Source organism: Cryptotermes secundus, unplaced genomic scaffold, assembly GCF_002891405.2.
Source record: "Cryptotermes secundus unplaced genomic scaffold, Csec_1.0 scaffold2287, whole genome shotgun sequence".
In the NCBI taxonomy this organism is placed as follows: domain Eukaryota; kingdom Metazoa; phylum Arthropoda; class Insecta; order Blattodea; family Kalotermitidae; genus Cryptotermes; species Cryptotermes secundus.
The window spans coordinates 5079-28258 of record NW_019728524.1 but is presented as its reverse complement, the minus strand read 5'-3'; the positions used below and the strand labels follow the sequence as shown (position 1 = coordinate 28258).

Below are 23180 nucleotides of genomic sequence, written 5' to 3'. Positions count from 1 at the left end.
AAGAAATTGGGGAAATTTAAGTTGCCAATGAGTTGAATGAAGAGGTTACAAGATATTAATCATTTATTGACCCAGTTTAACAAATCAATATGGTGATTACAACTTAAGTGAATTTGACACAGGAAGCCACTGCAAATGTTTAATTCTCATTAGTTACAACATGACAGAGCATACTGAGCACAGAATCTCCTATAAGGCTGAAGTGATTAAATATATATATATATGGCATGTTGTTCCTCTGAGCTTCCTTACATCACACATAAAACAGCACAATACTTACTTGTGCTTTACAATAAACCCTCCATTTCTCTCATGAACTGCATATAAGCATCATCCTTTGTCTGCTGACTAGTTGCAGGTGATGGTTTTGGAACCAAATTCTCTGTCCTTGGTTCTAAACATGGAGAAATATAGACACATTAAAGAATAATAAACTACTATGAGTTAACATTGAAAACTGTGTCTTTCAAGTATCCTACCTAGCTTACAACAGATCAAGTGATACAGAGAGAATCTTAAGGATTAATTCATCTACCTCAATCTTAGTGACACAGAATTCTCAACACAGAGAAGAAAATGTTCTGCCATCCAGCTAAATGAGAAGAGAATAGTTTCTACATGAAGATATCTGTGTTTCACCCACTTTTAATCTCTTAATGCAGTAAAAGCTAAAGATATCTAACACTGGATGGATCTGGAAAGCTTTATTATCCAGAAATTGACTAATCTGTGCTAAAAACATTAAATATTTGTGTTTTGTTACATAAGTAGTGATGAAAAGGGACTACAAAGTGTAGCAGGGAAAGCAGGGCAGGATATCAAATGACAAAGTAAATGGTTAGGTCTGTCCATGAGGTTGCAAGGTACACTAAAATATGCATTAGGTATAAGGTCCTAATATATGGAAAATTATGATATCTGATAACCCTTCTGTCACAGATGTGTTGGATAATGCAGCTTCCACTGCACTGCTAGTGTCCTGACTCCTCATTCACAAGTTAATTTTTATTACATCAATTACAAAACCATTCTTCTTTTTAAATTTGGGTTTCTGCTGTATCCATTTTAAAATAAATGTTATGAAAAATATTCCACCCTTCACTGGATAAGATATTAATTTAAAGATGCACAGAACAAGGTCTCAATACATGTCTATCAAACTTTATCACATATAACACACCGTAACCCTTTTCCCAGTCAGTATAAACATCAGGGTGTGACATTTTTTTTTTATCGCTAGTGGGGTGGGACTAAGTCCCTTGTACTGCGGCCACTTCTGGCCTATTGTAGCAGCCCCAGATGATAGGTGAGGGTGATTGTGGAGCAACTGGTGGAATGAAGATTGGCAGGGAAGCCAGTGACTAACTGCTTGAGTTATGGCATGGCCAGGGTGTGGCATTAATGGTTATTTATTCTGGATATTTAAANTGTGCAGGTTTTTAATTTTGAAACTATTTTTGTAGTTGCAACATTTCTGTTTTTCCCACCATGTCTAGACTGCTCTGGTGTAATGTGGGTACCACAAGCTCTTTTCCAGGAATAAAAGTAGATGAAGGGTGAAACTTCCCCTCCATTCCTCTGTTTTAATGGTGTGGTGCTTCAACACAGGAACCACTTTACCTTTATCTTATATACATGAATTAACTCACCTGAGAGCGAAGTAGTTTTTACGTCTTTCTTCTTTTTATCTTCCCTCTTCACACGGAGGGCAGTTGGTAGAAACCTAGTAACATCTGCACTTAGGTTTCTGCAAGACAAAAAAACGAGGCATAAAATTAAACAGATCATTGATGGAAAATAATTTCACTTGCAGTACTTCAGCATCAATTTCTAATCCACCATCTTGTGCAGAATTGTCAATACTCACGTGGACGTAAATGAGTTATATGAAAATCAGAGCTGAAGCGGTTAGTCGCTGGCTTCCCACCGCGGCAGCCCGGGTTCGATCCCGGGTCTGGTCAAGTGGGATCTGTGGTGGACAAAGTGGCGCTGGGGCAGGTTTTCTCCAAGTACTTCAGTTTCCCCTGCCAATCTTCATTCCACCAATTGCTCCACAATCGAAGACATGAAATGTCTTTGTGCATTCGAACACAGGGTTCATGGGTTCAAATCCCACTCAAGGCATGGATGTTCATCTGTGTTTATTCTGTGTTTGTATGTAGGTAGCGACCTTGTGATGGGTTAATCATTCGTCCAAGGAGTCCTACCGACTGCCTAAGATTATAAAACTGAAGTGAAACAAAGCATTTCATGGGTACCCTATGCTTCAAGCAGGAGCAACAGGAATAAAATAAAGTACTAACCATTATTAATGGACATGTATTCCTCACTACAATTTATCATAAAATATCCAGACCGAAGGGTGGGGGTCTCCAAGTGGAATGTTGTCCCTGGTCATGTATTGTGTCAAGAAAGTGAAAATCACAGTACATTCCTTACAAAACGTGTTAATGCTAATTCAGTGCCGACAGCAACAGATATCAAATTGTTCCTATATTTATAAGCAGAAAGACAAATTATTTAAAAAAACATACCTGATCTGTGGCTTAGCTTCAATAGTGGCACCATGCTGTTTCTTGCCATCTGCTATGGCACCATCTGCTCGGGCTCGGTTGATCAGTTGGGGTGCAGCACTCAGAACGTTAGGATTACTTGTAACAGAAGCAGAGGGGCCTGGAGGTATTGGAATAGAACTGAGTGACGTTTGACCACTTGTAACTTGATTGATGGATGTTGGTAGTGGTAAACCTGGCAAAGGAATCCCTGCAGGCAGGCGTGGTGGGGGGCCAGGTGGCCGCAGCAGACGAGGTGGCATACCTAAACATCAAAATTCATAACTAATGTTAAAGTTTATAAGTTTTATGGGGCAGAAGATAAATGCATACCGGGCTTTGGTGGGAAAGCCAGAAGGAAAAAACTACTAGGAATACAGAGCCATTGGTGGGGGGGATAATATTAAAATGGGTCCAAGAAAAATCCCTGTAGCAGGCCATGAAGGCCCATAGGGTTGTCAGATATCGGGGCTCTCACTTTTTCTAGTCAATCGGCTCACAGATGGTGGTAAGGTTGTCAGCATTATGTGCTGGCCACTCTTTCCCCCCTGGAAGATTCCTGGTACTCATTTTTGTTAGAGGCTGAGTCAGCCCCCAGGGCCATAGTGTCGCTGGAAGGATTAGGTAAATTGAAAAAGTCCACCTCATCGGGACTCAAACATGCGACCTTCCAGCTTGTAGCATAATGCTTCAACCAACTACCTCAGGACAGCACAGTCGGTATAGCAACTGGCTATTTATTCCGTTACCACAAGAGGCAGCATGGACACACCATACAATCGTCATTTCTTACAACATGTTTTGGCTCATTAAGCCATCATCAAGTATTCGACTTTTTTATGTTCATCTGTATTCAACTGTTAGTACACCTACTTTGGCAAGCATTTACATATTGGAATACAGGTTGTTTATGTAGTATTTAATGCACTTATATATATATATATAATTTGGCTTTAATATTTAAATATGATTTGTTAAAATACTAAATCATTAAAATTTTAGGTATACAGAAGGTTTTCTTATAGTTTTATCTGGATGTAGCAACCACATGTAGATGTGTCTCTTATACCAATGCCTTTCTTTGGGGTTCTTCCTGGTCTTGTATTGTTGGCCTGTAGGTATGACTGGGTCTTCTTCTTGTTTGTGTTCCCTGAATTTTGGAGAGGTGTTGTGTCTTGTATGTGGTGGTTGTGAAACTGAACATACTTAAATAAGTAAGATTTGAGGTTTTCACAGCGGTGACTATGAAGAAAGCAGTCTTCTGGGATGTGGCACCATGTAGATGTGGTGTTAACCGACGTTTCGGAGGAACGTATCGTCTCCATCGCCCTGAAGATGGAGGTGATACGTTCTACCGAAATGTGAATTAACACCACATCTACACGGTGCCGCATCTCAGAAGGCTGCTTTCTTCATAATTAAATAATTTTATAATTTTTTAGTAAGTGCCAAAAACTTAAACAAAAAAGAATTTGTATAAAATTGCACTAAGGCAAAATTTGGATGTTGTGAAACCGTGTAACTCAGGGATACCTGCATACTGAACAGGGCTCAGGGATCAAGAAGCCTGTTCAGCTTGAAGGTCCAAACACCATAATAAAAGGGAGAGTCAGTAAACAGGTCACAAATGGATATGAAGAGTAAAAGCGTGTAATATTAGGACCTGGGAAAAACATTCATTTTTAGACATATTGTACACCAACACAGATACATTTGTCCCATCACTTTACCAGTACACTGAAACCTGCAGCATGGAAGTCCTTTGACTGTTGTCTCAGCCACTTCTGTATCCCTGTTTCAAACTCTTCATCACCAGCGAAACATATGCTACATTTCTTGACCTAGTTATGAACTGCTTCATGCAAGAAACACTTCCCACCATAAACAGGGAACATTTCTTTATGAAAATCATTTCCTTTGATTATGTTTGTCCACAAAAAATGCACAACAGAATGCTGCTCTTCGGTAGTATACACCTAAACACGGTCGCCATTTTGACTACTGAAACCTGCCTGTTAACACACGCATGCACATCTGCTACCTAGGCTATCATTAAGCTGGATTGTCCTGCTACGTAGTGATACATATAGAAAACCTATTATATTCATTACAGCTATTTTATTTCCATTTGTGACCTATTTACTGACTCTCCTGCATATAAACAGGATAACTATCTGTCCATCATTTGCTTGGAATATGTTCCCTTTTACAAAATAAATTTCAACGTACCTGGTGGAGGTCCAGGGGGTAATCTCATTCCAAGTCTTGGTGGCAGGCCTGGTGGTGGTCCCGGAGGAAGTCCAGGTCTACCAGGTGGTGGTCCTGGCGGAAGTCTGATTCCAAGTGGTGGTGGAACTCCTGGACGAAGTGGTGGTGGCCTGAACATCATCGGTGTCATACCAAGTGGAGGAACTGATGGTAGTCCTGGTGGGTGAACTGGAGGAGTAATAGCTGATAACGAAGGGACTGAAGCATTGTCAACAATGGACAATTGTGATTGAACAGGCACAGCAGTAGGTGGTGGGAGAGTTAAATCTGTTGTACTAGTTCCAGGTGGCTGTAGGTTTTGAGAATCATCACCATCTTTCTCCTGTGACTGATTGGTACCAGAAGTATTTACGTTTGAAGCACTGCTGCTGTGTTTTGAGACAACTGCTGTGGCATCATTGTTACTTTCACTGTCAAGCAGGGATAGTCTTGCACTCAGATCTGCTGCACGATCTTGTTCTCGTTTCCTATGGACTTCTTCCATCTGTAAATGAAAAAAATAAAGTTGATATCATCAACCATCACACCACTTTGATGTGACAACACATTCTCTAATTCTTTCTCAGCAAGAAGCAATACCGAACATCCCCGTCTGAATTTCTGATGGAAAACGACCTACACTGACCGAAATTCTTTGGGACTTCTGTTAGTTCCTCTAAGCAGTACCTCAAAATAAGTCACAAGCACTTCCTCTTATGCCCAGTCTTTTCTCATCTGATGCTTCACAATCTATGTGGCTGAGAAGGCCTCAGTAGATAAACCAAGTACTGTGTAGTGAAGTTCAAACTTAAGTCATGGCATCTATTTAAAATTTGCAGACTTCCTGTCATACATTAAAATGATGGATTTTGGAAACAAGGGTTTTCATGTTTTAGGCTACTTTCCTTATTAAAAAAAAATTAAAATGAGGCTTACATCGCCTTGTTGTCTGTGTGTTTGTGTGTGCTCCTCTAACAACTGCTCATGATATCAGCCCTAAAGAGGGAACAATGTGACATGATGCCTGAAAGCTGGAGTAGTGAGGCTAGAAGAGAAGGCCGTTGCTAGGCAAAGGCTCGGTAAGCATGCGGTGTTTTCTATTGAGTCTGTGTAGTACCAAATACTCTGTATGACGTGAAAGGAAAGTAGATGATTAGTTCTTCCCAGAACTTGTTTATCTGTAGCAAGATCAACAACGTCAAAATATCTTTAAAAGTAAAACTGTGATTACACTCATGCTTATACATGTAAAAATTTTAATTCCAATATCCCAGTGTCTCAACTACATCCATAATTTCTAATGGTAAATCACGTAAGTGTATTACAATTCCAATATAATCACTAAGGAGGAAACCGGGGAAGAGGAGCTTCAGGAAGGTAGAGATGATCCACATAAAAATGTAAACACTGGAGGAGAAAAATGGTTAAAAGGAAAGCTAGCAGACAACACTTCATACGGTTCACTGCCACATTCTTGGTATGCCCTGTATGGACAACGTACAATATCCTAAAACATTAAAAACTTAAGTTCTGTCATGCTGTACACTCTTACATGTAATACCCAAATGTCCAGACTCAACCCTTTTATCTATTAAATGTAATTTTTTACGTATAAAATATTTATTTAAGCAGAGTCACAATGCAAACAACATAACAACAATGGGGATCCCTTTGCATACACATACTTATAAGCATCAAACTCTTGACTTATAAGAACAAAACTAGCTGAGGATGACACAAGACAGAAAAACTGCCAAGCAAAACTTACACAATGAAAGAAGTAAATCAGAGTTACAGTGTTTCTGAGATGGACCCCTTCATGTTGTGTCAACCTGCAACTTATCAACTTACAACCACAACAAAACCTGAAGATCCCAAAAATACTCCTAACTTTAAGCTCATCTTAGAACTAATTCTATATATCAAGTGTAACTCCAGCAATTAATTAATATGAAAATTTGGAAAATTTAAAAAAAATCTTTAGTTTTTAATTTTTATCCTCAAGGACACAAGTATATTAATAGCTATGTAATATTAAAATCCAAACTATATAAAAATGTTATGTCTTAATATCTAAACAGAATTAAAAACTATATTATTAGAGTATTTTCAGTGTGTATTTATTAGATTTATTTTACAATAAGGTAATATTTGCTATCAAAAATAAAACAAATTTTAATAATATGGATACATATTAAAATACAATTAAGGACCTAAGACTGAATTCTTATGTACGCCTGATGACTGAATTCTTGTAAGTATGCCTGATGATATCTTGAAGGTCGGAACATGTAGCAGAATGTCTTTGCCAATAAACGAATGTTTATATAACATTTTAAGAGAAAGTGACATTTATACAATTTTGGAATCACTGTCGTTATGTATACAGTATTTATGCAGTGACTAAATTATGTACATGGCATTTAAGGTGCATTTCAGACTAGCGAAACAGGTAAAAGGGGCGCTGTTTGAAAAAATAATTCCAAGATTAGGGAAACCAGAAACATACAGTATATTCACAGTGGACTATGCACTTAACCTTCTGTTCCTGCAAACTCCGGCAAAAAATGTTGCCATACAGTCTTATACAGTCACTAAAGCACTTCACGGAAAATTGTACTATATTTTCATGTGTATGAGTGCTTCCTGACAGGGTTTTGGATCAGATATTGGGTTTACTGACCATTTTAACACACAACTCGTAAGTGCCATTGATGATCTCAACACTTCACTACAGCACACAGGCTAGTGTCCTCAATTTGTTAGTTTCCGCCAGTAGTTTACAGATAACGGCTTCTAACAGTGGCTATTCCTCTGCTTCCAGGCTGAAGTCCTCTCTGCATGGCAGGTCCCTTCCAACTGAGCACTTCTGCAACTGGCTTGCAGCCATTTCACACCAACTTCCTAGTCTGACTAGGCTGTAAACTTTGTATCACTCTTAACCTCTCAGTACAGTCCACACAGAAGACACAGTTCTTCTCCTATTATCCAAATCATCTCCAAGGGTATGTGCCTGTCCACGAAGGAATCACCCAGCAATGGTTGCATACATTTGTTTAATAAAAATCTGTTGCCTAGCAGTCAATGTTGTTTCACTGTCTCTTTTTGAGGTCACTACTACCTAGCAACGGCTCTACACGCTACAATATAAAATGCAAGTAAACATACAGGGGGACATAATCTAAGTCGAAGTATGTTGTGTGCCTACTGTATTTAAAATAACAGGAAGCTGGGGGTTGCACAGCGGATGTGAATTTCATATAGAATTGCTAAGCATTCCTTTTCAGATATATTATAAATGTTAACATTACATAGGATGCATCTAATGCAAGACACTGTCTGGTTAATTCTGATTGCTCAGATGATCATATCCAACAGAAGGATGGCTATAATTTCGGTTCTAACAGGAGAATGATGTAATATGAAATAACTAAGCAAATTAATTCCATAAGTTTGGTATCATAATACAAGGCAGCATCATGGATACTGTCAATTCCCTAGGTTAATTAATTAATTCATGATTTATTCAATGACTGACTTAGATTGTACATGAGATTATATGTCAACAATGTTTCAGAGGCTACCTCTACCTCCATTTTCATGTTAACTCTTTCACTGCTGAGTAAACAAAGTTTAATGCAACTTGTGCTGAATTAATTTTGTAATGCTCACAAAAATAAAGAGAAATTAAGTCAAAATTTTAATAGTAATTTTAATACCAAATTGAACATTACATGATTAAAGATTGTTTTTGATCTAGATGTACTTACTATCCATCAGACTGCCTGGTCAGGTGACACGTGGAGTAGAATATTCCTGCTACTAGATGCAGTAGTTCATACATTCCTTCATAGGTGGCATACAAACACAGCAAGAGGCAAGGCCGAGCCATAGCTGAAGCAGTTAGTCACTGGCTTCCCACCGCGGCAGCCCGGGTTCGATCCCGGGTCTGGTCAAGTGCGATTTGTGGTGGACAAAGTGGCGCTGGGGCAGGTTTTCTCTGAGTACTTCGATTCCCCTGCCAACCTTCATTCAACCAATTGCTCCACAATCACGCTCACCTATCAACTGGGGTTGGTACAATAGGCCAGAAGTGGTCACAGTACAGGGGACTTAGTCCCACCCCACTAGCAATAAAAAAAACACAGCAAGAGGCCTGTCTTGTAGTTCATAATGCTCACGTAGTCTGGAGATTGTACCCGTAAGAATATGGGTTCAGCAAGTACGCCATGGGTACTCTTGAACCTACCGGAATTTGAACTCTGACCCCCTGGTCATCCAGTTGCTATACTGGCTATGCCACTGGAAAGTACTAATCACCCACTTTCCCTTCACTACAACTCAAGTACTTGGTAAGGCAGAAAAAAATAAAATTGGCATGAGCGAGAAACAAGTTGGTAAAACAATGAGAGGCTGCAGTGCTGGTATTACTGGTGGTAGGGCTTTAGATGGGCTCAAATGGTATGATATACCTATCAAGTTTCATAAAGATTGATTAAGGCATTCAGAAATCATTAGAGAGGCATACACATGCAGACACACAGAGAGCAAGATGAGCTAGAAGTCACATTCATTAAATAAACAGCCCATGTTATCATGCTCCCCTCTCTTTTGCTATTACCAACAGACAAATAAGGACAGCCTCTGAAATACTGCAGATATACATAGCTTCAAACAATGTAGATGTTCAACAGACATACTTATGTAGGATTTGAGGTTTTCACAGGGATGACTATGAAGAATGTCGACTTTTGGGATGTGGTAGCACATCCCAGAAGATGGCATTCTTCAAACACACTTATACTGTGAATTAAGTATTTGTCAGTATCAAGATATGAGACATAACACAACTGACCTCACGCATAAACTGATCAATATCCTGTCCAGCCATTGCAAGCATTTTCTGCTGAAGAGTTGTTGGTTTTGGGGTGGGCACTGGTACAGTCTCAGTGCTTAAGCTTTCTTCTTCTTTGTCTCTTCTTGAATCTGGAAGTTTTGATGTGGACACTGTTGCCGGAGACGAGGTCAATACTGGCGCAGCTGATGGCACTGAAGATGCTGATACAGCAGCTTCAGTAGGGGTCTGCTCCGGAACAGCTTCAGGAACTTCATCATCAGCAAACCTGATTACTCGTTGACGAGGTGGTAAACCTGCCACTGATGAGAGCTTTTCCTGTATATCTGATGATGCAGCAGGTGTGTGTTTATCAGAAGATGCCTGATGACCTTCACCTGTAAGATTACTTCAGCTTAATGTCAATTTAAATAAACAGGGAAAATCTGGATTTGTATTTGAAGTGAAAAGAAATATACAATGGAGCCTCATATAAAGGTGAAAGTAAAAAGGTAAAGCTTGACTGGCTGTGGAGGCCCACAGGGTTGTTAGAGGCTGCCAGCCTGACATGCCAGCCACCCTTTAGCCCCAGGAAGATTCCTGGTGCTCATTTCTATTGTTAGGAGGCTGAGTCAACCCCAGGGCCATAGTGGAGCTGGAAGGATTAAGTCAACTGAAAAATCCAATGACCTCATCGGGACCCACAACCTTCTGCCTTGTAGTACAGTGTCTCAACCAACTACACTACCACATGCCCCCAAATGGCTCCCCATTTTATGTTCAATTTAAGATTTTTCTTCCATTTGGTGTTCAATTTGTACAGTCCCATCATAATGATCTCACTGTTAAATTTCTTCCAACAAAGGTTTCCTTAAGTTCATTACTCAAAAATTTTATTTTCCAGTGAAGTGAATGAAGACTTCACTTCACATGAACATGCAGTTCAACACCCATATATCTGCTTTACAAAGACTGCAGGAGCTTAACAATCATTATCACCCATCTCTGACACAAAAAGTGAACAAGGCAGCATTAAAGAGACAGAACTAAGCACAAAATCTGCATGACCAAACATACTTACTTACTCATGGAGCGGAGCCCTTCTGGAGGAGCCGCCAATTCTACAGCTACTCGAGAATTTCCCAGCATTTTATGGAACCCGAAGTTTCATCACTGTGTTCACAAGAGCCCTCCACTGGTCCCTATCCTGAGCCAGATCTATCCAATCCATACCATCCCATCCTATCTCTCTAAGATCCATTCTACCACCTACGCCTTCGTCTTCCCTGTTGTCTCTTTCCTTCTGGCTTTCCCACCAATATCCTATACACATTCGTCTCCCCAATTCGTGCTACATGACCTGCCCACCTCATCCTCCTTGACTTGATCATTCTAATTTTACTTGGAGAAGAGTACAAATTATGACCAAACATACAAATGAAAAAGGAATTATGTTATCTCCAGAATTACTGCATTTGTGGACTTTATCCATTGTCCAGTATTCTGAAAACTCGACAACACAAGGTTTCAGAAACTGGATGTTTCCATCCCTACGTGAGGGGAGAGACACTTACTTTACTGTGTACCGTAGAATCAAGTAACATCAATCACCAGACAACCCCTATCAGTATAACTATAGCTATATAATCCCAGAGACCAGAAGGGAGTAAACAGGAAAATATGCAATATAAATTGTGATAAAGCTTTGCACAGACTTGAAACTAAGAGAGAAAGGGAGGTGAAAATTTTAAGCAACAAACCTAGCCAGCAAACCAAGTCCATGAAAACCAATGCACAGAATTAAATGAAGAATTTTGCAAAAACATTTTGTGCCTACTGCTACCTGTGGAGTAAATACTGGACATTTAGCACTAAACCTTAGAGAAACCCATGAAGAATCTGTCACATCATACAGATTTTCTCTGTGAGTTGGTAACCTCAATGCTGTTAAAGGGGATCTAGGGGCGGAAAACTGTCCAATCTGGGCTGGCTCATTTGATTGGTTAAGCATGCCATAAAGGCCGATTTATTGTATTTCCTATACCTGCTGTTACTTTCAATTTCCAAAATCGTAGCTTCATCCAAGCCTATCCTATGATAATCTTCATCGGCATGTTGGACTAATTTTTAATTTCCTAGAAGACTGTCTTTGAAATAGTGCCTATGTTCCTGCAGCCACCTGGCTAGAGGTCTGCCTGTTTCACCAAAGTAGCTTCTGCCCATTCACAGGGAATGCCATATATGCCCTGTGCCATCTGTTGCGGATCTCATTCTGGCCTGGTTTTCGTAAGTGAACTCCTAACACTGTATTTAGTTTCGAAGATTGTCCTAATGTTATATCAGTTCTCTATACATTTGAACACATATGGGATACACACAGAGGCCAGAAGCTTTTCCACTTTATTCAGACAACTGCTGCTCTTGGAATTAATGACCAGGTCAGTGAAATCTTGGTGATAACCACTCAGCTGAAGATCACGTCTCTGACCATTAATTTTTTGTTCTTGGCATACAGAAGAAGCTCTGTAGTGAAGACTGAATTAAACCTCTTTTCACATGCGGCATATTGTTTGATTTGAAGCTGATGTATCAGCCAGTGTGGGTGGGTTTTCTGTAAACTTTGGTGACCAGTGTCATCCATTTCCTGATGACCAGACCATTCAGAAAAGGAATCACACTGTCTGACTTCATTTTCAGAGTGAATTGGAATGAAGACCTTAAATTTCTGAGGCTGAAGAAATTCTGTAACCACAGTGGGCCAAGAGGCCAGACCATGAATGTGTCATCAAAATACTGGAGCCACAGAGTTGTGTTGTACACTTTGAGAAACTGACCCTTGACTCGGCAGAGCCCGGCAAGTCTCTCATACCAAATTTTAAAGAAATATGTTCAACTGTTTGTGCACTGACACAATTCACAGACAGGCATGGACTTCAACAAATTTGTGCAAGGACTTCCAAAACAAAATGTTACACAATCAGTCTAGCAGTTCTTGAGTTAAGAGTTAATAGCAACAGTTCTTATTTTAAACATATTGAACTCTGTAAGACTTATGAAAATGTATAGTGAGCAAAAAAATGTGTTACACCTTTCTATACAACATCTGCCTGAAAACCGTTTTGCTTCAGTAAATATTTAGAGAACTGTTTTCATGACATGCAGAGAAACACTTGGAGGTTTTCATGCAAAGTATCTGTTATTTTTGCCTGACTTTAACCAAAACTGGAATATCCTGACAAATTTTGTGGTAGTGTCCCATATCAAATATATAAAAAAAAAAAAAATAACCTGTCCAGCAGTTTAGGTGTTTATACTAGGTCATAGACAGACAGAAAAGACCTCCACTTAAGGCACCCTTTCTTTACTTTGTAAGAAATACCTAAAAATGTATATACATTGTTTTCAGTTTCAAGTGGAAGGTGAGAGGGAAGGAACATGAAAATTATTTTGAAACATCCTGCAATTCATCTCGTTGGAGAAGTTAAAATATTGTGCCTCTATTTCATTTCTGTGTCAGGAGGAAACTCTATCTCAAAGTTCATACAATTTTAAATATACTCTGTAGGTAGGAAAATGTGAAAAGCAACGTAAGGAGTACAACGCACGCAGTCACAGGAGCAAGACACAACAGAGAGCACAATACACACATGAATGTAGGAAGAGTGCTCCCATAGAGGAGGATTGGTGTGATTCGCGTATTTGAGATACAACGTATGGATGACGAATCCTGAAAGGTTTTAATATTTAGAATTTATTGTTATACATGACGAATACACATTTTAGTCATTTTAGAATGACGACGTCATGACATGCAGTGCAGTAGTTTGACATGCATAGAGACACACCTGAAGATGGCACATTAGTGCTGAAACATGTAGTCTAAAAGTGAAGAGAAAGGTGAAATGAAATAAAGTGTGCACTGTAAAATGGTTAGCATAAATACACATCATGGACATGAACCAGTGCAACAGGACGCTAAAATATAACATTATTAATGTAAGGAATATGCTTTAAAATTTGTCAAACTTATTAGTCACCCTTACAAAAATTCATTACTCAGAGGTTTCACATCGATCCTTACAAGTAATATTTTACTGCTTAAATCAGTTACCTTGTGCACGTATATGGATGTATGTATGTGAAGGGATGTTCCTGCTTTGGAGACTGTGTAGCAGTGAAACTGTTCTCTGTAGTTATGGAACCCAAAGGTAAAATGAAGTAAATCATTGTACATAACATTATGTTCCAGTCAGCAGTTGTGTTGAGAGGAATATAATGAACACTATTTAGGGTACAGTACTATATGTAACACATGATCATTTATACAAAGTGAAAGATGGTTACGTGAACCTACTGTTCACTTTATGATGAAGTCAGCAGATAGACTACAATGTTGAACAGTAGGAATGGTAAATAGTGAACTGGAAAAAGACTTGGAAGGAAGTGGCCATGGTGTAATCAAGGTACTACCCCAGCACTTTCCTGGATGCACTGAGCAAAACCATGAAAAACCTCAGACAAAAGAACCAGTGCCCTGGCCAAGATTCGAGACATTCCAAAAAGAAGTCTACATCACTATACCAACCTGCTCAGTGTTATGTGAATTACTTAGGTTACGGTATTTGGTGTTACAGCGAGGTCTGATAGGTGATTATGAAAATTTTGGAGATACAGATTACTTCCATCTTCAGGGTACCCAGATGAATTATACAACTGGTTGCCAGAAATGCTGGTTTCTGGTTAACACCCGCTACTTATTAACAGAAATTCTCTTGTTCCAGTTTTGCTCAACATATGGATATTATTAAAATAAGGAGAATCGAACATGTATATTCCATATGTATGATAAAAATATGATATATGTTGCCCTGTAGCGAGACCATGAAGGTTCTGAAGTGTGGAAAAGATGACGTGGAAGCTCCATGAGCTCCAAGCATTAAGTTACAATACTTCATACCGTCTTGATCCATGGGTTCTTCATCATCATCGTCACTTAGTTCTGGGGGAGGTCCTGGTGGTACACCTGGTGGCTTCTTGGGTTTGGCTGGTACTGTTGCATAAGCTGATGTCTTCTTCAGAATACTGTGAGGTGGAGGTAACGCAAGGCCTGGAGGGACAGGTAATGAAATCAGTGGATGGGGAACAATGCTGGATAAGGGTACAGGGAGATCAGTTGGCAAAGGAATTTGAGAAGGTAGTCCCATGAAGGCAGTGGGATCATTCGGAAGCTGAAGAGTTGGTAGCGGTATGTCATCAACCTGAACTTGCTGTGCATGACGAACTGACTCAGCATACGTTACCATGGCAATGCGACGTTTCTCATATTCCACTTCCATACGTTTCAGCTCTGCCCATTTTTCAGGATCATCCTTGTCCTGTGGTACAACATTAAATGACAATGGTTTACTAACCAAGAAATATCAAATAGTTCTGATATATGCAGTAAGTGACTAACACTGAACTACTATATTATGTTCTTGACACAGTTCATGAACATCAGTTTTTTATGAAGTTACTGTCTTCTAGAATGTGATGCTGGAAGTTTCAGAGGACCTCACCATCTCCCGCTTCAATATAAAAGAGTAGCAGCAGGCTCCTGCAAAATGTCAGAACCGGTCTTCCAAACTATATACAATAGCACCCAAGAAGACAGTAATGCTCATGGTTACTGCTATGACAGCCTCAAATCTCCTGCTTCAGGCACAATTGCAACCATGGAACGCACATATTAAATTTCCTCAATCAATCTGTGTGTAAACGTGAAATAATTCAAGAAACAACGAACTGATTTTCATAAAATTTGACAATGGGAAGTTTTATTAAAATCTGTTGCCATATTCTGATTTTTGATAAAATCAGACAAAAATAACAGACATTTGATGACTTACATGCGTTTGTAGGCATATCATGAATGAAACTCAACAAATATTTATCAGAATGAAGAATGTTACCAATAAAAGTTGTAAACAACTCTCTTATTCTTGATGATTATAATTAAACAAAGCTGTAGCTCTATCAGATTTAAAGATCTCTAGGTGATAATGTAGATACCATAAAGAAAAACTCAAACTATAACTGACGCAGGTAAAGAGGTTGGTCTACAAATAAGCATAGAGAAAACTAAGTATATGTTGCTGTCCCATCACCAAAATGCAGGACAAAATCATGACATAAAGATAGGAAACAGATGTTTTGAAAATGTGGCACAGTTCAGATATTTGGGAACAACGATAAGAAATCAAAACCTGATTGAGGAGGAAATTAAGAGGCGATTGAACTTGGGTAATGCTTGCTACCATTCAGTTCAGAACCTTTTGTCTTCTCACCTGCTGTCCAAAAACATAAAAATTAGAATATACAAAACTATAATTTTGCCTGTGGTTCTGTATGGGTGTGTAACTTGGTCTCTGACATTAAGAGAGGAACATAGACTGAGGGTGTTTGACAACAGGGTGTTGAGGAGAATATCTGGACCAAAGAGGGATGAAGTGACAGGAGGTCAGAGAAAACTGCATAATGAGGAGCTTCATAACTTGTACTCTTCTCCAAGCATAAGTAGAATGATCAAGTCAAGGAGAATGAGATTGGCAGGGCATGTAGCACGAATTGGGGGAGACAAGGAATGCATATAGGATATTGATGGGAAAGCCAGAAGGAAAGAGACCACTAGGAAGACCAAGGCATATGTGGGTGAACAATATTAAAATGGATCCTAGAGAGATAGGATGGGATGGTATGGATCGGATAGATCTGGCTCAGGATAGGGACCAGTGGAGGGCTCTTGTGAACACAGTAATGAACCTTTGGGTTCCATGAAATGCTGGGATTTTCTTAAGTAGCTGCAGAATTGGCGGCTCCTCCAGAAGGGCTCAGCTCCATGAGTAAGTAAGTAAAGTATATAAATGTAATACTTACTTACTTATGGAACTAAGCCCTTCTTGAGGAGCTGCCAAATCTGCAGCTACTCAAGAATTTCCTAGTATTTTATGAAACACAAAAGTCCATTACGAGTGGGGAGGAAAAGCAAGACTGTGGGCAAGGTTGTGGGAGCAGAACTAGAGCTCTCTTGGGAAATATTAATTGTTAATTTCCACAATGTTTGCCGACGCAATATCATAGGATCCTTACTGCTATGCCACTAGATATGTGACTCAGCACTACCTCTTCTATTTGGCCACACACACATTTTACCTTGTGTCTTAATTAGTGTAAGCAGCAAATGCCATAAGGGATCTAACAAAATAAGATCAATGTACTTTTATCAATGTTACCTTTTATATTTACATTTTTCACATATTTCTCTGGCATTTTTAGCATTAGTTTTCTGCAAGATTATCCTATTACAACATGCTCTCAAGTCACAAACACTGCTGCAGAAATGCATAACAGATATACAAATACTGAGACACATTAAAGGTTAAAGAAGTTTATAAAACAACTTTTAACAGATATTAGCAATCACATTATTAATTAATAACTCTGAGTACTGTCAGCATCATTAATTATATAGAATCTGTTGCCTATTTGTATTACATAACAGCAAATCCAAAATTCTGTCATACTTACATACATTGTCATCACTCGTTCAAGGGTTTCTTTCAGTTTCTTACGTTTATCTTTTAATACTTTCTCATTTAATGGTGGTGGTTGTAATACATTATATTCTGCAATAAAGAAAATACAAACATTTTAATTATAGTCAATCCAGGCATAAGATTATACTGCATTAGTTTCTAAAATGTCAGCCAACTGAAGCTACATGTAGCCCTTGTTATTCTATCAAACTGAGGTACAGCTAAAGGCTGACAAACCCACATGTCCTAGGTCAGGAGGATCTGGTCACTCAAAAACACAATTTCACCAGTCAGTACAGAGAGAATACAGGAATTCTACAGTAAAGTCTGTGCAGGTAAGCATTTGTCCGATATATTTCCTGTTCAAAATGGTCTAAAACAAGAAGATGCTTTTTCACCATTGCTTTTAAACTTTGCTTTGGAATATAAATTAGGAAGATAAAAAGCAGGTGGGGTTCAAACTGAATAGGACACATCAGCTTCTGGTCTCTGCAGATGATGTAAATCTACTGGAAGGTAAGATAAAAGAAACAGACTAAGACTCTAGCTGACACTAGTAAGGAGTTTCGTCTTGAAGTAAACATACAGACGAAAATAAGCATATGTTCGCAGGGCAAAATCACAACATAAAGATAGAAAGTAGATCCTTCAAAAATGTGACAAAGTTCATACTTTTGGGAATTACAGTAACAAATAAAAATACGACTGATGGGGGAATTGAGAACATACTGGATCTGGGTAACGCTTGGTACCTACTGTCTAAAAAAGGTAAAATTAAAATATCAAAACTATAATTTTGCCTGCAGGTTTGTGTGGGCATGAAACTTGGTCTCTAAAATTAAGGGAAGAACACACACACTGCAAGTGTTTGAAAACAGGGTGCTGCATAAAATATCTGGACTGAAGATGGATGAAATAACAGGAGACTGGAGAAAATTGAATAATGAGATCATAACATGTACTCTTTGCCAAATATAATTAGAATTATAAAGTCAAGGACGATGAAGGCAGGGCATGCAGCATGCATGGGAAGAAAAGGGATGCATATATCGTTTTGGCAGCAAAGCCAGAAGAACAGAGTCCATTAGGAAGAGCTAGATGCAGGTGGGAGGAAAATACTGTAGTGTGCAGACCGATTACTAGGGAGTGACTATGAAATGAACAGGTTGAACGGCAACAACAGATGACTGCTGAAAACAGTGTTTTCTACATGGTCCATGCCAAGATGTTAGTTAGTTAAAATAGAGTCTGTTAAGCGAAGACAGGTTGGAGTGAGATGGCCACCAGCCTGGGAGTTAGTCAGGTGAAGCAATGAGTGAGTTGTGAAGTGTATTAGCCAGCAGGCAACAAAGGGAGCATGAAAACTGAAGAATCTCCGCTGTTAAAAGCTGTTATCACCATTTTGAAACATATGCATAATAAATAATAGTGATATGACAGTATCAATTTTCATCTTCATTTGAAGATATTTATATTGTGTTGACAGGCTCATTCACTTGTTTATCAAATATGTAACAGGATGCAAACCATAAAGATTATGAGATCACCCTGCTGTGTGTGTATATCCAGTGCCTGAAAGCTGGAATAGTAGAGCCAAAAGAGATGGCCATTGATAGGCAATGGCTTGCTAAACATGTTACCTTAAAACAAATACACACACAGCAACAGAACTGTTGCACATGGCATTTCCTATGTGGTCTGTGTCATATCAAACACTCAATATGTAGCAAGATAAAAGCAGGTGATTCGTTCTTCCCACAACTTCTTGTTTTATTTGTAGGATCTGAGGCTCTGCTTCCCACCTGCTTTCACACTGTTTGCTTGCTTGGCTTATTCTTCAACACTGAAGATGAAGGAAACATGTTTCTCCAAAATGTTGGTTTACTTTCAACAAACTACACAGCATTATATCCCAGAAGATGGAACTCACCATAACCACCTCTGTGAGAACGTCGAACCTTCATCATTATTTGTTCTCTATTTATTGATGAAATGCTCACTGAGTTCTATTACAACCACTTCACTGAGTTGCTTACTTGTAAACCTGAACCGGACATGATCCCAAATAGTGGTCAAACAGGGTAAGGAAGGCCACCAACAAGTAGGAGCTTGTAGATTACTGTCCCATACTGCCCACCTTTCCCTGCCATTGTAATTTCAAAACCTGTTTTTGCTACTCATGCCAGTTACTTACATTTAGTGTCTCCAGGCGCTTGGACTCACACACCACCCTCGGTATAGAGTTTGTGTGGAGCAAGCCGTATAAACAAAACTGTATTCCTTCATTAAAAATGGCCTGCCTTTGGAATTCCACATATACCAAATTGTAGTACAGTACTTACAACTACACCAACATGCAACTAAGTTATTTTAAAATAAATAAACATAATCTACTGGAACCATGTCTTGTTATAATCGTTATTATAAAGCATACAAAACTTACATACTTGCTGTTGTCACAATCCCATTGTCATCAACGCCCCAATGTTCTTATGTAAAAAAATAATGGTGAGAGAAGCTAACTTGTGCTTGAATCCATGAATGTAACAGCAAAATTCACAGTTTTCTCCAAGAAAACATCTGTTGTTTTTACCAGTTTTTTTCAAAACACATTGTTTGCAAGAAACAGGGTGGAACAGACTCTTTGGCTATTATAAATACACACACACACACACATACAGATATTAAACACGAACTTTTCTCTGATTTTTCAGATGTTTCACAACAAATCAAATTATATCAAAAGGGGTTCCTTTAATCACGTTGATGTTAATATAGTTCTTGGGTAGCTTATGCTGTATGGACATGGGCAATGCTGCCTACAATTTAAAGGTACATGGCACCTCCATCTTCAGGATCAAATTGTGAAGGGTGGGTGCCTTTCTGAATAATATAGGTTTGTCCTGAAAAAGGAAGGGAAAGAAGAGTTGGGGTTGGTGGCCTGTCTGGGCTAACAGGAAGGTTGTCCATGGAATAAATCGGCCTTTCTAAGGGCCAAAGAAAACAATGAAAGACCACTTATATTCCCAAGAGGAGATCACCCACAATAGTGCTCACCAGGAATAATGTTCCTGAGAGGCATTGCTGGAATACTTGTAAGCATTAACAAGAGTGTATCTTAGAAGGGAGATGGGCCTAGAAATGGGGCAGGGAAGAATGAGGGAGACAGACAACAAATAGCAACCTATCGGCACAGGACTTCTACTGCATGTGAACAACGCACCCAACTGTGTCAGCAGAATACACCATGAGAACTATACATCTACCACCTTCCAAGACATGCACCATTTTCAGGCCAGTCAAAGACAGCCAAGAACTAAGAACTCTCACGAGATCCCATGTGAAAGCAGGGCTGCCTGCATTCATGTGATGAGCCATACAACTGAATGCACAATTGACCACCAGAGAGACATTTGGCTCTACCAACCAGAACATTCAGCAGTGGCAGAGCATTCAGTAAACCAATGACACCAAACAAACTTTGAGGTCACCACAGCATTAGCCAAGCTGCTCAACTACCCCAGAAGACTTATCCAGGAAGCCACCTATATAAGAACTATCACAGAGAAAGTGGCTTCCAGTTAACCCCACACATGGAAAAAAAAAAACTAGCTGGAAGTGACACAAAGAAAAACACTTAGGAAACCATTACACGATGATTAGAAGTAAATCAACGTGACAGAGATTATGAGAAAGACCACACTCACATTGGGTTGACCTATGCCCTAACACCTGAATAACTATGGCCACAACAAAAAAACACAACATACCAAAAGTTTCTAGTTTTAAGCTTATATAAAATCAGTTCTTAAAGATTAAAGCATAATTTAAGCAATTAATTTTAAATTTTATTTGAAGGCTAAAACTATATTAATAATAATACTAATATGAAATTTAAACCATATACATTAGGTTTAAATTCTTAAGTCTAATTAAAAATCATATATTTGTATTTGTTAAATTACATTTTAACAAAACGGTTGTATTTGCTAACAAATGGTAAAATACCGTAATAATACTGATCAATATTAAGAAATACAATTCAAGAACTAAGATAAAATTCTCAGATTCACCTTGTGCTGGTTGAAGCATGTAGCAAATGCCTATGCCTAATAAAAAAATGTTGATACATTAGTATCTACTTTGTTTGTGGTTATTATTGTTGTGTATACAGTCCTAGTAACTCTAATGTATGACACAAAACAGGATGTATACCAGTTAACCATCTGGAAGGCCTAAAACCAGCCATTTCTTTATTCATGTTTAATGTAGAGAAGTAACAAATGAAATGTCAAAGGAATCAGATATCTATTAATGATGCTGGGACAAGCACTGGAACAGGTACAGTGATGTAGAAGTTGAGATACTTACAGTGGTGGGTATAAAGAGTTCTATCTTCCATGATACCACACTGTGTTTCTTCAACCCTGAACATGGAGGAAACATATTCCCCCCAAAACTTTCAAGACAATATGGTGTTATATCCCAGCAGACAGAACTCTTCAGGAATGGAGATATAACCAGTTATTTATACATCAGGTTATTTATGGTAACGATAAAGGAATAAATATTTTTGGAAGATGATCTCATGCCATTACTTGCCCTCACTGTATTAGTTGTCGTCATTATACAGGGGTTGGAACCTTAATAGTGGCAACCATTTATTCACAACTGAAACAAAATAGATGCATGTTTCGAAGTTTTACTGTCCTTCAATGTAGTCACCAGCACTGTGTACAACCTGTTACCAGCAATGTGGAAGTCGTAGGATACCTTTAGCAGTGCCTGTTGTGCTGACAGTTCGAATGGAGCAGTCTACTACCTGAAGAATCTCTGGAACAGTTCTGAAGCAAATGCCATGAAGTGGTTCCTTCATCTTAGGAATCAAGTCGAAGTCACAAGGGCTTAAGTCCGGGGAGTATGGTGGATGGTACAGCGCTTCCCAGCCCCATCAATCTAACAAATCAGCCACAGCTTGCCATTTCTACATTTCCGTCAATTCATGTGGAACCCATCGTGATGCAATTTTTGTCATACCCAGGCGTTCCTTCAGAATGTGAAGCACAGTCATATGCGCTAATCCTGTCTCACAAATCGTATGGCGTTGATCACTCTCCAGCAAAACGGAAAGAGCATACACTTCTTCTTCACTGACACTAGGACGACCTGGATGATGCATGTCTGCCACATTTTGGTGTCCCTCATTGAAGGCTTTTACCCACCTTGCCACTGTTCTGTAAGGCAATGCAGATTTCCCGCAAGCCTCTTGAAGACCTTGATCAAACTGTCATGCTGTATAGCATCTGGCACATTCAATCTTTATCCAACTGCGCTGGTCCTGTTCCTGTTTCGAAAACATCGTGACAACACTACACTAGACCGCCAGCTAACACGAGGCTCTGTTCTTCTCGTCACTGCGCATGCACGTGATGTGAGAAGGGAGAGTCCATTTGCTCTGAGGTAAGGTAGGTATGTAACTAACGTGTGGTATAAGTGACATTATTTGGTTCCGTTGCATGGCGTATGTACAGCAGTGTGGCCACTATTAAAGTTCCAACCCTCGTAGGTAACATTTGGTTACTGCCAAAGTGTTTGATAGGGCACAAATGTCATGAACACAATCACCCGTTTCATGATACGCTGTTAACGTTGCCAGTAACAAAGAGTACGAAAATAACTTACCCATTTGATCGATTTTCTCCATTTCTGCAATAAGCTGAACTGGATCCTTTCCTTTTAAAACAGCTGCCCGCACCATCTGCCTCTGCTTTTTGTTCTTCTTTAATTCTTTCTTACGAGCTTCCTTCCCTGAATTAAAATCCCAATTTGTTTAACAAACACGTATTCTTAAATATGAAACAATTCATTCAATTATAGGTTATGTTCCAAGGTCTACTTACTAGCTTGGTCTGTTGGGTTCATATACTTTCCACTCTTGGTGGTATTAATTGAACGTCGACCCATTTTCTGATA

The 23180-nt window shown here is 39.0% G+C and overlaps 1 protein-coding gene across 1 annotated transcript; it reads right to left on the bottom strand.

Moving 5' to 3' along the window:
- Positions 1 to 50: 50 nt before the first annotated feature.
- On the bottom strand, positions 51 to 23180 carry LOC111865287 (WW domain-binding protein 11; the record flags this gene model as incomplete). The annotated part of the gene is given in 9 exon segments (XM_023853185.2): positions 51 to 394; positions 1650 to 1747; positions 2535 to 2817; positions 4782 to 5304; positions 9655 to 10031; positions 14591 to 15008; positions 17200 to 17297; positions 22890 to 23015; positions 23108 to 23180. Coding segments are annotated over 9 exon segments (2094 nt in total). The 3' UTR covers positions 51 to 287.